Here is a 13,263-nt window from a genome sequence, read left to right on the forward strand (position 1 = left end):
GTCTGAGTTGGACGATACTTAGAAGAATAATCAAAGTTTAGTGTTTGAGTTGGACGATATTTAGAAGAATAATCAAAGTTTAGTGTCTGAGTTGGACGATACTTAGAAGAATAATCAAAGTTTAGTGTCTGAGTTGGACGATACTTAGAAGAATAATCAAAGTTTAGTGTCTGAGTTGGACGATATTTAGAAGAATAATCAAAGTTTAGTGTCTGAGTTGACGATATTTAGAAGAATAATCAAAGTTTAGTGTCTGAGTTGGACGATACTTAGAAGAATAATCAAAGTTTAGTGTCTGAGTTGGACGATACTTAGAAGAATAATCAAAGTTTAGTGTCTGAGTTGGACGATATTTAGAAGAATAATCAAAGTTTAGTGTTTGAGTTGGACGATATTTAGAAGAATAATCAAAGTTTAGTGTCTGAGTTGGACGATACTTAGAAGAATAATCAAAGTTTAGTGTCTGAGTTGGACGATACTTAGAAGAATAATCAAAGTTTAGTGTCTGAGTTGGACGATATTTAGAAGAATAATCAAAGTTTAGTGTTTGAGTTGGACGATACTTAGAAGAATAATCAAAGTTTAGTGTCTGAGTTGGACGATACTTAGAAGAATAATCAAAGTTTAGTGTCTGAGTTGGACGATATTTAGAAGAATAATCAAAGTTTAGTGTTTGAGTTGGACGATATTTAGAAGAATAATCAAAGTTTAGTGTCCGAGTTGGACGATACTTAGAAGAATAATCAAAGTTTAGTGTCTGAGTTGGACGATACTTAGAAGAATAATCAAAGTTTAGTGTCCGAGTTGGACGATACTTAGAAGAATAATCAAAGTTTAGTGTCTGAGTTGGACGATACTTAGAAGAATAATCAAAGTTTAGTGTCCGAGTTGGACGATACTTAGAAGAATAATCAAAGTTTAGTGTCTGAGTTGGACGATACTTAGAAGAATAATCAAAGTTTAGTGTCTGAGTTGGACGATATTTAGAAGAATAATCAAACTAACGATAGTTTTTCATTACAGGTAAATACATAGTTTATCCAACCGGTGAGCTTCACATCAGTTATTTCACAAAATCTGATGCTCAGTACACATATCGTTGTCAAGCTCGGGATCACGTGACTGGTCTCACATATAAAAGTCAAAGAGCAGCTCGAATTAACATTAAAGGTAAGGCAAGTCGTGATCGGAGAACAGCTTGCTGTAACATGAAAATAAAGCTAGTGGTTGTATGTTTCGAGGTCAGCGAACAGCTCGCTGTAACACGAAAAGTAAGTCAGACGGTTGTGTGTTTTGTGGTTGGATAACAGCTCGCTGTAACACTAAAGGTCAGACAACGTGCTGTATGCTTTGTGGTCAAAGAACAGCTCGCTGTAACACGAAAGGTCAGACAACTTGCTGTATGCTTTGTGGTCAAAGAACAACCCGCTGTAACACGAAAGGTCAGACAACTTGCTGTATGCTTTGTGGTCAAAGAACAACCCGCTGCAACACGAAATGTCAGACAACTTGCTGTAAGCTTTGTGGTCAAAGAACAGCTCGCTGTAACACGAAAGGTCAGACAACTTGCTGTATGCTTTGTGGTCAAAGAACAACCCGCTGCAACACGAAATGTCAGACAACTTGCTGTATGCTTTGTGGTCAAAGAACAGCTCGCTGTAACACGAAAGGTCAGACAACTTGCTGTATGCTTTGTGGTCAAAGAACAGCTCGCTGTAACACGAAAGGTCAGACAACTTGCTGTATGCTTTGTGGTCAAAGAACAACCCGCTGCAACACGAAATGTCAGACAACATGCTGTATGCTTTGTGGTTGGATAACAGCTCGCTGTAACACGAAAGGTCAGACAACTTGCTGTATGCTTTGTGGTCAAAGAACAACCCGCTGCAACACGAAATGTCAGACAACTTGCTGTATGCTTTGTGGTTAAAGAACAGCTCGCTGTTACACGAAAGGTCAGACAACTTGCTGTATGCTTTGTGGTCAAAGAACAGCTCGCTGTAACACGAAAGGTCAGACAACTGGTTATATGATCTATGTTGAAGCATATAAGACACCGAGGTAAACATACAAGACGAGAAATCTGATGCTTCGAAGCGTTGCTACTTTAATTATCCGAATGAAATATAAAATAATGAGTGTGATAGTTAATATAGTAAGTAATAGATATGGATTTCAGTTTGAATTGGAAATACTTAAAGTATTGAAATTAGTTTAAGATATAAAAATACAACTGTTTATTTGAACTAAAACTTTTAAAGAACTGAACTAATATAAACAAAATGCCTTCTTATCAAAATATTTTCAGGATTCCTGTTAAAGTAAAAGATGTCATGTGATTGAAGTAAAAAAAATGAAATTAATTAATTAAATGTTTTCAAACTAATCAACTAACCAAAGTTATGTGAGTTTAATAAAATCAATGTGAAACATAATTTAAATGTTTGTATAAATATCGCACCCAATATGAACAGAAATGTTGTTGTGTTGAATTAAGTACAAAGCTACACAATGGGTTATCTGTGCTCTGCCCACCACGGGTATCGAAACCTGGTTTTAAGGGTTGTAAGTCTGCAGATATACCACTGAGCCACTGAAGGGTATGAACGGAGCTAACTGTAGCTCTATTGTTAATGGTGAGAATGATATAATACAATAACAAATACACTGTTTATTTATAATGGAAAAGGAAGAAAGGGTATTGGTTGAAATCTAAGTTATTTAAGTTATAAGAAACGTGGCGAAAAATGTGTTGTTTTTCTTATGTGGTTACCGTGTGACGTCGTGTTACGTTTCCTCAGAAACACTAAATATCTTCCACTTCGTGATGGACTAACACTTCTAATTTGGGTTAAAGATTTCGATTACCAGTAAACAACACAGTGCATGTATTATAGCCATGGAGATAGGTTTCTATATTTCTTTGCTCCTTAGATATGTGTAAGAAAACACTAAGTTCACACTTAAGCCTGAAATATGGAGCTAACATGCGTTACATTTTATTTAAAAATAAATCTAGATCAGTTTATTTTAACGTATTTTATCGCTTTAAGCAATCCATTAAGTGCTTTATTTAGTTCAGGTTACATTTTAAGAACTTCCTGTCACACTTTGGTTCAATTTTTACGTCATCAGATTGCTTTACAAGCCTCCATTGAGTTGTGATCGAATACTCTGTATGACGTGACAAATACTCTGTTTCTAATTGAACAATTTCTATACAAGTAGCTCTCCTAAGACATCTGTGGTCCAGCATCTCCTCATGATCTGTCATTCCTTCTAGAACTTTTCCTCCAACATCTCCTCATGATCTGTCATTCCTTCTAGAACCTTTCCTCCAACATCTCCTCATGCTCTGTCATTCCTTCTAGAACCTTTCCTCCAACATCTCCTCATGATCTGTCATTCCTTCTAGAACCTTTTCTCCAACATCTCCTCGTGATCTGTCATTCCTTCTAGAACCTTTCCTCCAGCATCTCCTCGTGATCTGTCATTCCTTCTAGAACCTTTCCCAAACTCTTCCTCTAGAGAACCATATTTCCTACAGAACAAATTGAGTTACAGTTGGGTCGATACTGCACCGCCCTCTATGATATAAATATGCAGGATTAAGTAGCTGTTCTTCTCGAAATAAAATCAAACACGTGCTTCAAACAATTCAAAACCAAGAAAGAGACACCGAATAACAACGAAAATGAATTATCATGTTTAATATTGGAAGGAAACAAAATAGTCTAATCAAACATCTGGGTAAGAAATCGAACCACTTTTTAAGTCTACCCTTATTATTTACAAAACCTCATCAGTCGAATATACAGCACATGTCGTCCTTTAATAAAAGGAAAGTTCTAATATAATAGTTTATCACTAGATGTCGTTACCTTGTAGTTGATGTTCAACACGATGTTTATTTTTTGAATTTCGCGCCAAGCTACACGAGGGCTATCTGCGCTAGCCGTCCCTAGTTTAGCGGTGTAAGACTAGGGGGGAGGCAGCTGGTTATCACCACCCACCACCAACTCTTGGACTACTCTATTACCAACCAATAGTGAGATTGACCGTCACATTATAACGTCCCCATTTGCTGAGCATGTTTGGCGTGACCGGGATTCGAATCCGCGACTCCCATATTACGAATTGGATGTATTAACCACCTCGCCATGCCGGGCCTACTATGTAACTTAAGTTGCTCTATATTCGGTTGAGACACATGGGCCAAAGCCCGCTTATTAATTGAAAACTGATTATTTTGTCAGATAATATTACACATGTATAAATCGCTCCCCAGTGGCTCAGCGGTATGTCTGCGGACTTGCAACGCTAAAAGCCGGGTTTCGATACCCGTGGTGGGCAGAGCACAGATAGCCCATTGTGTAGCTTTGTGCTTAATTCAAAACAACAATACGAATTAATCAGAGAGATATTTAGATAGGAAGATCTAATCCTGAAGTGTTAATAAACATATCTAAACGGCACGAATTATTATTATCAACATTGAATGTTAAAAACATCAGGTAAATACAGCAAAACGAAATTCACATGTTCAAGACATAAATAACGTGCTTTTATTTGGTGTTTCTCCACTAAGAGGTTCAAGGAGTGATCTTTCCCTACGTTGTCCACTCATTGAGCTTAGCCTACGTCACAGAAGGAGAATCCACGACGTTACCGTGTGTCGCTAGTGGAAATCCAGTTCCCGAAGTCCACTGGTACAAGAGTGATATTGTAAGAACGCAGATCCAAAAGTCCAGCAAATACAACTTACAACCAGATGGTTCACTAACTTTATATAATGTGGAGAAACGGGACAGTGGACTATACGTGTGTGAGGTTTCGAACACCGCTGGAACCGAGAAAGCTGAGACATCTATGATCATCACAGGTAATTTATTATTTTCAAATTATGTTCATTGAAAATTGTATATTTTAGTTACAATAATCTAGAGCCAAATTAGAAAAGTTAACCCTAGAGTAACAGAAAAGTGAACCCTAGAGTGACATAGATAGGTTAACACTAGAGTGACATAGAAAGGTTAACCCTAGAGTGACATTTACACTAATATTACTTTATTTTTGTTCTTCCAAGTTCGCGTAAATTTATTTATTATAAAAACTATCTCTCACAAATAAAACTTCTTGTAAAATAACATTCGTAATTTGTAAATGGCACCTTTTTTGTTTGTTAAAATGGTGCAAAAGCCCTAGAATTAATGGAAGTTCTTCCTTCATCTGTTGGTTATGACGCTGTACAAGGCTTAGAACTGATAAAAGTACTATCTCCACATGTTGGTTATGACGGTGTACAAGGTTTAGAACTGATAAAAGTACTATCTCCACATGTTGGTTATGACGGTGTACAAGGCTTAGAATTGACAAAAGTACTATCTCCACATGTTGGTTATGACGGTGTACATGGCTTAGAATTGACAAAAGTACTATCTCCACATGTTGGTTATGACGGTGTACATGGCTTAGAATTGATAAAAGTACTATCTCCACATGTTGGTTATGACGGTGTACAAGGCTTAGAATTGACAAAAGTACTATCTCCACATGTTGGTTATGACGGTGTACATGGCTTAGAATTGATAAAAGTACTATCTCCACATGTTGGTTATGACGGTGTACATGGCTTAGAATTGACAAAAGTACTATCTCCACATGTTGGTTATGACGGTGTACATGGCTTAGAATTGATAAAAGTACTATCTCCACATGTTAGTTATGACGGTGTTACAAGGCTTAGAATTGATAAAAGTACTATCTCCACTTGTTGGTTATGACGTTGTACAAGGCTTAGAATTGATAAAAGTACTATCTCCACTTGTTGGTTATGACGGTGTACAAGGCTTAGAATTGATAAAAGTACTATCTCCACTTGTTGGTTATGACGGTGTACAAGGCTTAGAATTGATAAAAGTACTATCTCCACTTGTTGGTTATGACGGTGTACAAGGCTTAGAATTGATAAAAGTACTATCTCCACTTGTTGGTTATGACGGTGTACAAGGCTTAGAATTGATAAAAGTACTATCTCCACTTGTTGGTTATGACGGTGTACAAGGCTTAGAATTGATAAAAGTACTATCTCCACTTGTTGGTTATGACGGTGTACAAGGCTTAGAATTGATAAAAGTACTATCTCCACATGTTGGTTATGACGGTGTACAATGACTAGAATTGATGGAAGTAATTTCTTTAGCCTTTTCTCAAAGTGAAAGTTGCTGCACTGGAAAATTAATGGTTTTAAATATAAATGAAGACTATATACAGGCGTATTTCCTTCTACTGAAGTTGACTTGCACGTGACTTCAGTCACTGACATGTTAGTAACTCCCATAATCTTCCCTTGGAACACACAGTGAAGGGGCACGGAATATTTGTAACGCCAGTCTATTGTTTCCATCTTTTAAGTTTGAACTACATACAAGATCAGGTCGTCTACCAGCTTTTCGACATATTTTTGTACCCTGCATTAAAATGCCAGAGATTTGTTTATGGGATCGAGAGTGCTACCATCTATTGTCCAGTTCTGTTACGTTTCTTGTTTTTTAAATTTAAGATTCAGGAAGTAACTGATAAACATGGCCACCACATTACAAACTGCAAGTATTGTATTTCCTCATTTCTGTCGGTATTGCCATCTCTTAGTTTTATTTTAAATTGACTTACAACAAAGTTATCACCAGAAAATCCCATACTAACTAAGTGCTTTCGTTTATTGTGATAGTTTCGAAGTTTGCAAACAACTATGGTTTTACCCATCGAAAACCATGGTTCCGCCTATGTTTATTAGTTCAAGTAAGTTTCTATAACAATCGTTTGTCATCCATTGAGCTTCCAGGTTGAGATGGACAATTGTTATTTATGTGTCACATTTCTTTATGTGAGCTTCATGTTATAATATAAAAGTAGAAAGCTTTACATTAAAACGGTTTTGTAGCCTCACCACGTTGTTACAGTATACGTCTCTACGTCCAGCTATGCTCTATTTTACCACCTTGTATCTTGAAAATAACATGAAAACCCGTTTCATTTTTCACTGCGTGAGGTATACAGTTAAACGGGAGTTATGAATGGATTTTTTGTCTTGGTTAGTTCACATTGTGTTGTTCTCGTTTCTTTCTTGATTGTGTATTGTGTACTGTTGCTAGGGTTATGTGGATGGCTTCTTACTGACCTTTGTATTCATGGATTCTCACCTGTTATAATAAGCCGCAATTTGCCTACCGCGGATGGGATACAAGTTGTTGAAGGTTGTTTCTAGCACCCCAAGATGATCCATATTCTTTTGGTAATGTATTGAGTGGAATCTGAAGAGATCGTTGTTATCCGGTTGTACAAATATTTTGTGACAGAGATGGATGGTACATACCCATTACAAAAACAATCAATTTTCTATGGCATGATGTAACCTACAACACCAAACAATGTAAAAATGTAGAACTGATTCGTGCCATACCATCGCAACTCTCTATGGGCTGTTGTTTTCATAGGAGTTACCTAATTTTGTGTGTGAACGATACAAGTAACATCTTCAAAGATACAACGGACGTCATTTAGTTAGTTAGGGCCGTATGAAAAATTCTTTAACCACATGGCCAATCAATCACCGTGTGTCATGTGTCGCTCGGTCACAGCTAAAAGAGAATCTACCCTCGCTACCACTTCCTCACAGCCATAGGAAAACCCTTATGCTATTCAATCACAGAGGAAAGATACGCTCCTATGTCACTTGGAAGAAGAGAAACTTCTGTGTCACTTGGTCATAGGCACAAGAGAAGTTCCTGTTTAACCTAGTTACAGGTATAAAAGAAGTCCATGTGTCACTTAGTTACAGGCACAAGAGAAGCTTCTGTGTCACTTGGTCACAAGTATAAGAGAAGTCCCTGTGTCACTCAATCACAGAGACACAAGAAGTCTGAGTTCCATGGTATCAGAAGTTGTAATCTAAAACTGGTTTGATTCTCCTGTTAAAATGCCACTGTCAAAGTCGTACAATAATTCAATTTAAACGTCTTGTTCTTATCTTATAGGAACTGTTAATATTTAAATACAGCAGACATAAACAAATCAGTGAGATACTAGACTTATTTCATGCAAAGAAAAAGTAATGTTTTGTTTGGTTAACTATTCTACCTTTATTTACAGAAAAGGTAATGTTTTGTTTGGTTAACTATTCTACCTTTATTTACAGAAAAAGTAATGTTTTGTTTGGTTAACTATTCTACCTTTATTTACATAAGAAGTAATGTTTTGTTTGGTTAACTATTCTACCTTTATTTACATAAAAAGTAATGTTCTGTTTGGTTAACTATTCTACCTTTATTTACATAAAAAGTAATATTTTGTTTGGTTAACTATTCTACCTTTATTTACAGAAAAAGTAATGTTCTGTTTGGTTAACTATTCTATCTTTATTTACATAAAAAGTAATGTTCTGTTTGGTTAACTATTCTACCTTTATTTACATAAAAAGTAATATTTTGTTTGGTTAACTATTCTACCTTTATTTACAGAAAAAGTAATGTTCTGTTTGGTTAACTATTCTACCTTTATTTACAGAAAAAGTAATGTTTTGTTTGGTTAACTATTCTACCTTTATTTACAGAAAAAGTAATGTTTTGTTTGGTTAACTATTCTACCTCTATTTACAGAAAAAGTAATGTTCTGTTTGGTTAACTATATTACCTTTATTTACAGAAAAAGTAATGTTCTGTTTGGTTAACAATTCTACCTTTATTTACAGAAAAAGTAATGTTCTGTTTGGTTAACTATTCTACCTTTATTTACATAAAAAGTAGTGTTTGTTTGGTTAACTATTCTACCTTTATTTACAGAAAAAGTAGTTTTCTGTTTGGTTAACTATTCTACCTTTATTTACAGAAAAAGTAATGTTCTGTTTGGTTAACTATTCTACCTTTATTTACAGAAAAAGTAATGTTTTGTTTGGTTAACTATTCTACCTTTATTTACAGAAAAAGTAATGTTCTGTTTGGTTAACTATTCTACCTTTATTTACATAAAAAGTAATGTTCTGTTTGGTTAACTATTCTACCTTTATTTACATAAAAAGTAGTGTTTGTTTGGTTAACTATTCTACCTTTATTTACAGAAAAAGTAATGTTTTGTTTGGTTAACTATTCTACCTTTATTTACAGAAAAAGTAGTGTTTTGTTTGGTTAACTATTCTACCTTTATTTACAGAAAAAGTAATGTTTTGTTTGGTTAACTATTCTACCTTTATTTACAGAAAAGTAGTGTTTGTTTGGTTAACTATTCTACCTTTATTTACAGAAAAAAAAGTAGTGTTTTGTTTGGTTAACTATTCTACCTTTATTTACAGAAAAGTAGTGTTTTGTTTGGTTAACTATTCTACCTTTATTTACAGAAAAGTAGTGTTTTGTTTGGTTAACTATTCTACCTTTATTTACAGAAAAAGTAGTGTTTTGTTTGGTTAACTATTCTACCTTTATTTACAGAAAAAGTAATGTTTTGTTTGGTTAACTATTCTACCTTTATTTACAGAAAAAGTAGTGTTTGTTTGGTTAACTATTCTACCTTTATTTACAGAAAAAGTAGTGTTTGTTTGGTTAACTATTCTACCTTTATTTATAGAAAAAGTAGTGTTCTGTTTGGTTAACTATTCTACCTTTATTTACAGAAAAAGTAGTGTTTGTTTGGTTAACTATTCTACCTTTATTTACAGAAAAAGTAGTGTTCTGTTTGGTTAACTATTCTACCTTTATTTACAGAAAAAGTAATGTTTTGTTTGGTTAACTATTCTACCTTTATTTACAGAAAAAGTAATGTTTTGTTTGGTTAACTATTCTACCTTTATTTACAGAAAAAGTAATGTTTTGTTTGGTTAACTATTCTACCATTATTTACAGAAAAAGTAATGTTCTGTTTGGTTAACTATTCTACCTTTATTTACAGAAAAAGTAGTGTTCTGTTTGGTTAACTATTCTACCTTTATTTACAGAAAAAGTAGTGTTTGTTTGGTTAACTATTCTACCTTTATTTACAGAAAAAGTAGTGTTTGTTTGGTTAACTATTCTACCTTTATTTATAGAAAAAGTAGTGTTCTGTTTGGTTAACTATTCTACCTTTATTTACAGAAAAAGTAGTGTTTGTTTTGGTTAACTATTCTACCTTTATTTACAGAAAAAGTAATGTTTGTTTGGTTAACTATTCTACCTTTATTTACAGAAAAAGTAGTGTTCTGTTTGGTTAACTATTCTACCTTTATTTACAGAAAAAGTAATGTTTTGTTTGGTTAACTATTCTACCTTTATTTACAGAAAAAGTAATGTTTTGTTTGGTTAACTATTCTACCATTATTTACAGAAAAAGTAATGTTCTGTTTGGTTAACTATTCTACCTTTATTTACAGAAAAAGTAATGTTTTGTTTGGTTAACTATTCTACCTTTATTTACAGAAAAAGTAATGTTATGTTTGGTTAACTATTCTACCTTTATTTACAGAAAAAGTAATGTTTTGTTTGGTTAACTATTCTACCTTTATTTACAGAAAAAGTAATGTTATATTTGGTTAACTATTCTACCTTTATTTACAGAAAAAGTAATGTTTTGTTTGGTTAACTATTCTACCATTATTTACAGAAAAAGTAATGTTCTGTTTGGTTAACCATTCTACCTTTATTTACAGAAAAGTAAGTGTTATGTTTGGTTAACTATTCTACCTTTATTTACAGAAAAAGTAGTGTTTGTTTGGTTAACTATTCTACCTTTATTTACAGAAAAAGTAGTGTTCTGTTTGGTTAACTATTCTACCTTTATTTACAGAAAAAGTAATGTTCTGTTTGGTTAACTATTCTACCTTTATTTACAGAAAAAGTAATGTTCTGTTTGGTTAACTATTCTACCTTTATTTACAGAAAAAGTAGTGTTTGTTTGGTTAACTATTCTACCTTTATTTACAGAAAAAGTAGTGTTTGTGTGGTTAACTATTCTACCTTTATTTACAGAAAAAGTAATGTTTTGTTTGGTTAACTATTCTACCTTTATTTACAGAAAAGTAGTGTTTGTTTGGTTAACTATTCTACCTTTATTTACAGAAAAGTAGTGTTTGTTTGGTTAACTATTCTACCTTTATTTACAGAAAAGTAGTGTTCTGTTTGGTTAACTATTCTACCTTTATTTACAGAAAAGTAATGTTTTGTTTGGTTAACTATTCTACCTTTATTTACAGAAAAAGTAATGTTATATTTGGTTAACTATTCTACCTTTATTTACAGAAAAAGTAATGTTATATTTGGTTAACAATTCTACCTTTATTTACAGAAAAAGTAATGTTTTGTTTGGTTAACTATTCTACCATTATTTACAGAAAAAGTAATGTTCTGTTTGGTTAACTATTCTACCTTTATTTACAGAAAAAGTAATGTTCTGTTTGGTTAACTATTCTACCTTTATTTACAGAAAAAGTAATGTTCTGTTTGGTTAACTATTCTACCTTTATTTACAGAAAAAGTAATGTTTTGTTTGGTTAACTATTCTACCTTTATTTACAGAAAAGTAATGTTATGTTTGGTTAACTATTCTACCTTTATTTACAGAAAAAGTAATGTTATATTTGGTTAACTATTCTACCTTTATTTACAGAAAAAGTAGTGTTTGTTTGGTTAACTATTCTACCTTTATTTACAGAAAAAGTAATGTTTTGTTTGGTTAACAATTCTACCTTTATTTACAGAAAAAGTAATGTTCTGTTTGGTTAACAATTCTACCTTTATTTACAGAAAAAGTAATGTTATATTTGGTTAACTATTCTACCTTTATTTACAGAAAAAGTAATGTTATGTTTGGTTAACTATTCTACCTTTATTTACAGAAACGATTAAAATCATAGTTTTTTCTTCAGTTGTTTCATGAAAGAATAAACTAAAACTACATAGAAATGTAGTGGGAATATGTAACAGTGGAATTAAAAATGACAAAACCTAATGATAATTGTGGAATGTATAACACAGAGGATTTGCTTGGTTTATTTTGGATTTCGCGCAAAGCTACACGAGGGTTATTTGGGCTATTCGGCCCTAATTTAGTCGTGCAAGTCTAGAGGGAAGGCAGATAGTCATCACCACCCACCGCTAACTTTTTGACTACTCGTTTGTCAACGAGTAGTGGTTAAGGCACTCGACTCGTAATCCGAGGGTGGCGGGTTCGAATCCCAGTCGCATCAAACGTTCTCGCCCTTTCAGCCGTGGGGCGTTAGAAAGTGGCGGTCAATCCGAAGACTTGACAGTGGGTGGTGATGACTAGCTGTCTCTTCTCTAGGCTAAAGTTGGGATGGCTAGCGCAGATAGCTCTCGTGTAGCTTTGCGCGGAATTCAAAATAAAGAAAGCAAACCCTCTTTCAGCTTTGCCCGAAATCCATCGAAGAAACATAATAATAAAAGTTGCACTTGTTTAAAAACTGGTGTCCTGTCATATATTGTTGGAAATTGAATAATAACTCCTGAATAATATGTTAGTAAGTAGACACTGATTTTAAAAGGTTTTATATATTTATTTGTTGGTTGAAATTTTAGAAAAGCTTTGCTTTCCCTTTTGCAAAATAAACTCTATGTGAATAATATTTTTATGAATATCGCGTATTTCATTTAAATATAACCATTTTTTACCGTCTGGTTAAGCTCCTCTAGCGGCAGTGGTGAAAATTACCACCAATCTTCAAGAAGTGGAGTTGGGGTCCTCAGTGACGCTTTTATGTGAAATTACTGGGTTCCCAGTGCATCGGCTGGAATGGCGTCACAATATGCGCCCTCTGTCGACCAACGGTGGTATACGCCATTCGGAAGAACGAGCTATCCGGCTGCGTTTTTTGACGAACGAAGATGAGGGTATTTATCAGTGCTTTGTTGCAAACGACGTGGACAGTGCTCAGGGAAGTCGAGTCCTCATGTTAAAGTGTAAGTATTATAACTATACCTATTATCGTGTGAAGAATATATGCTGACAATATGTATTTATGGTGTAGTCTTCGAAAACATGACCTACAATTAAAGTGTAAATAATAGTAAATACTGAAGTTTTAAATAGTCCTTTTACAAACATATTTCTTGGCCCAGGTTTTATGCAACTGTTAAAATTAAATAGTAAGTTTAACAATATCCATTTTTGTTATATATTATAATCACCGCTCTTCTACTCTATAGATTTATGTTTTCCATTTTTTGCTTAAATCTTAAGTGCTATCTACTTATCTCTTCAAGAGTTGTAACTTTTAAGTAGCTG

General features: G+C 33.7%; 1 protein-coding gene across 1 annotated transcript in view; it reads left to right on the top strand.

Moving 5' to 3' along the window:
• The window catches only part of LOC143245803 (cell adhesion molecule Dscam1-like), an 80,292-nt gene that overhangs the window by 66,211 nt on the left and 818 nt on the right, over positions 1–13,263 (top strand). The window contains exons 4-6 of the mRNA XM_076492056.1: positions 1,024–1,170; positions 4,589–4,882; positions 12,663–12,938. Coding sequence (XP_076348171.1) covers positions 1,024–1,170; positions 4,589–4,882; positions 12,663–12,938 — 717 coding nt within the window. The remainder of the gene's footprint in view (positions 1–1,023; positions 1,171–4,588; positions 4,883–12,662; positions 12,939–13,263) is intronic.

This window comes from Tachypleus tridentatus, chromosome 3 (genome assembly GCF_004210375.1).
Source record: "Tachypleus tridentatus isolate NWPU-2018 chromosome 3, ASM421037v1, whole genome shotgun sequence".
NCBI lineage: Eukaryota > Metazoa > Arthropoda > Merostomata > Xiphosura > Limulidae > Tachypleus > Tachypleus tridentatus.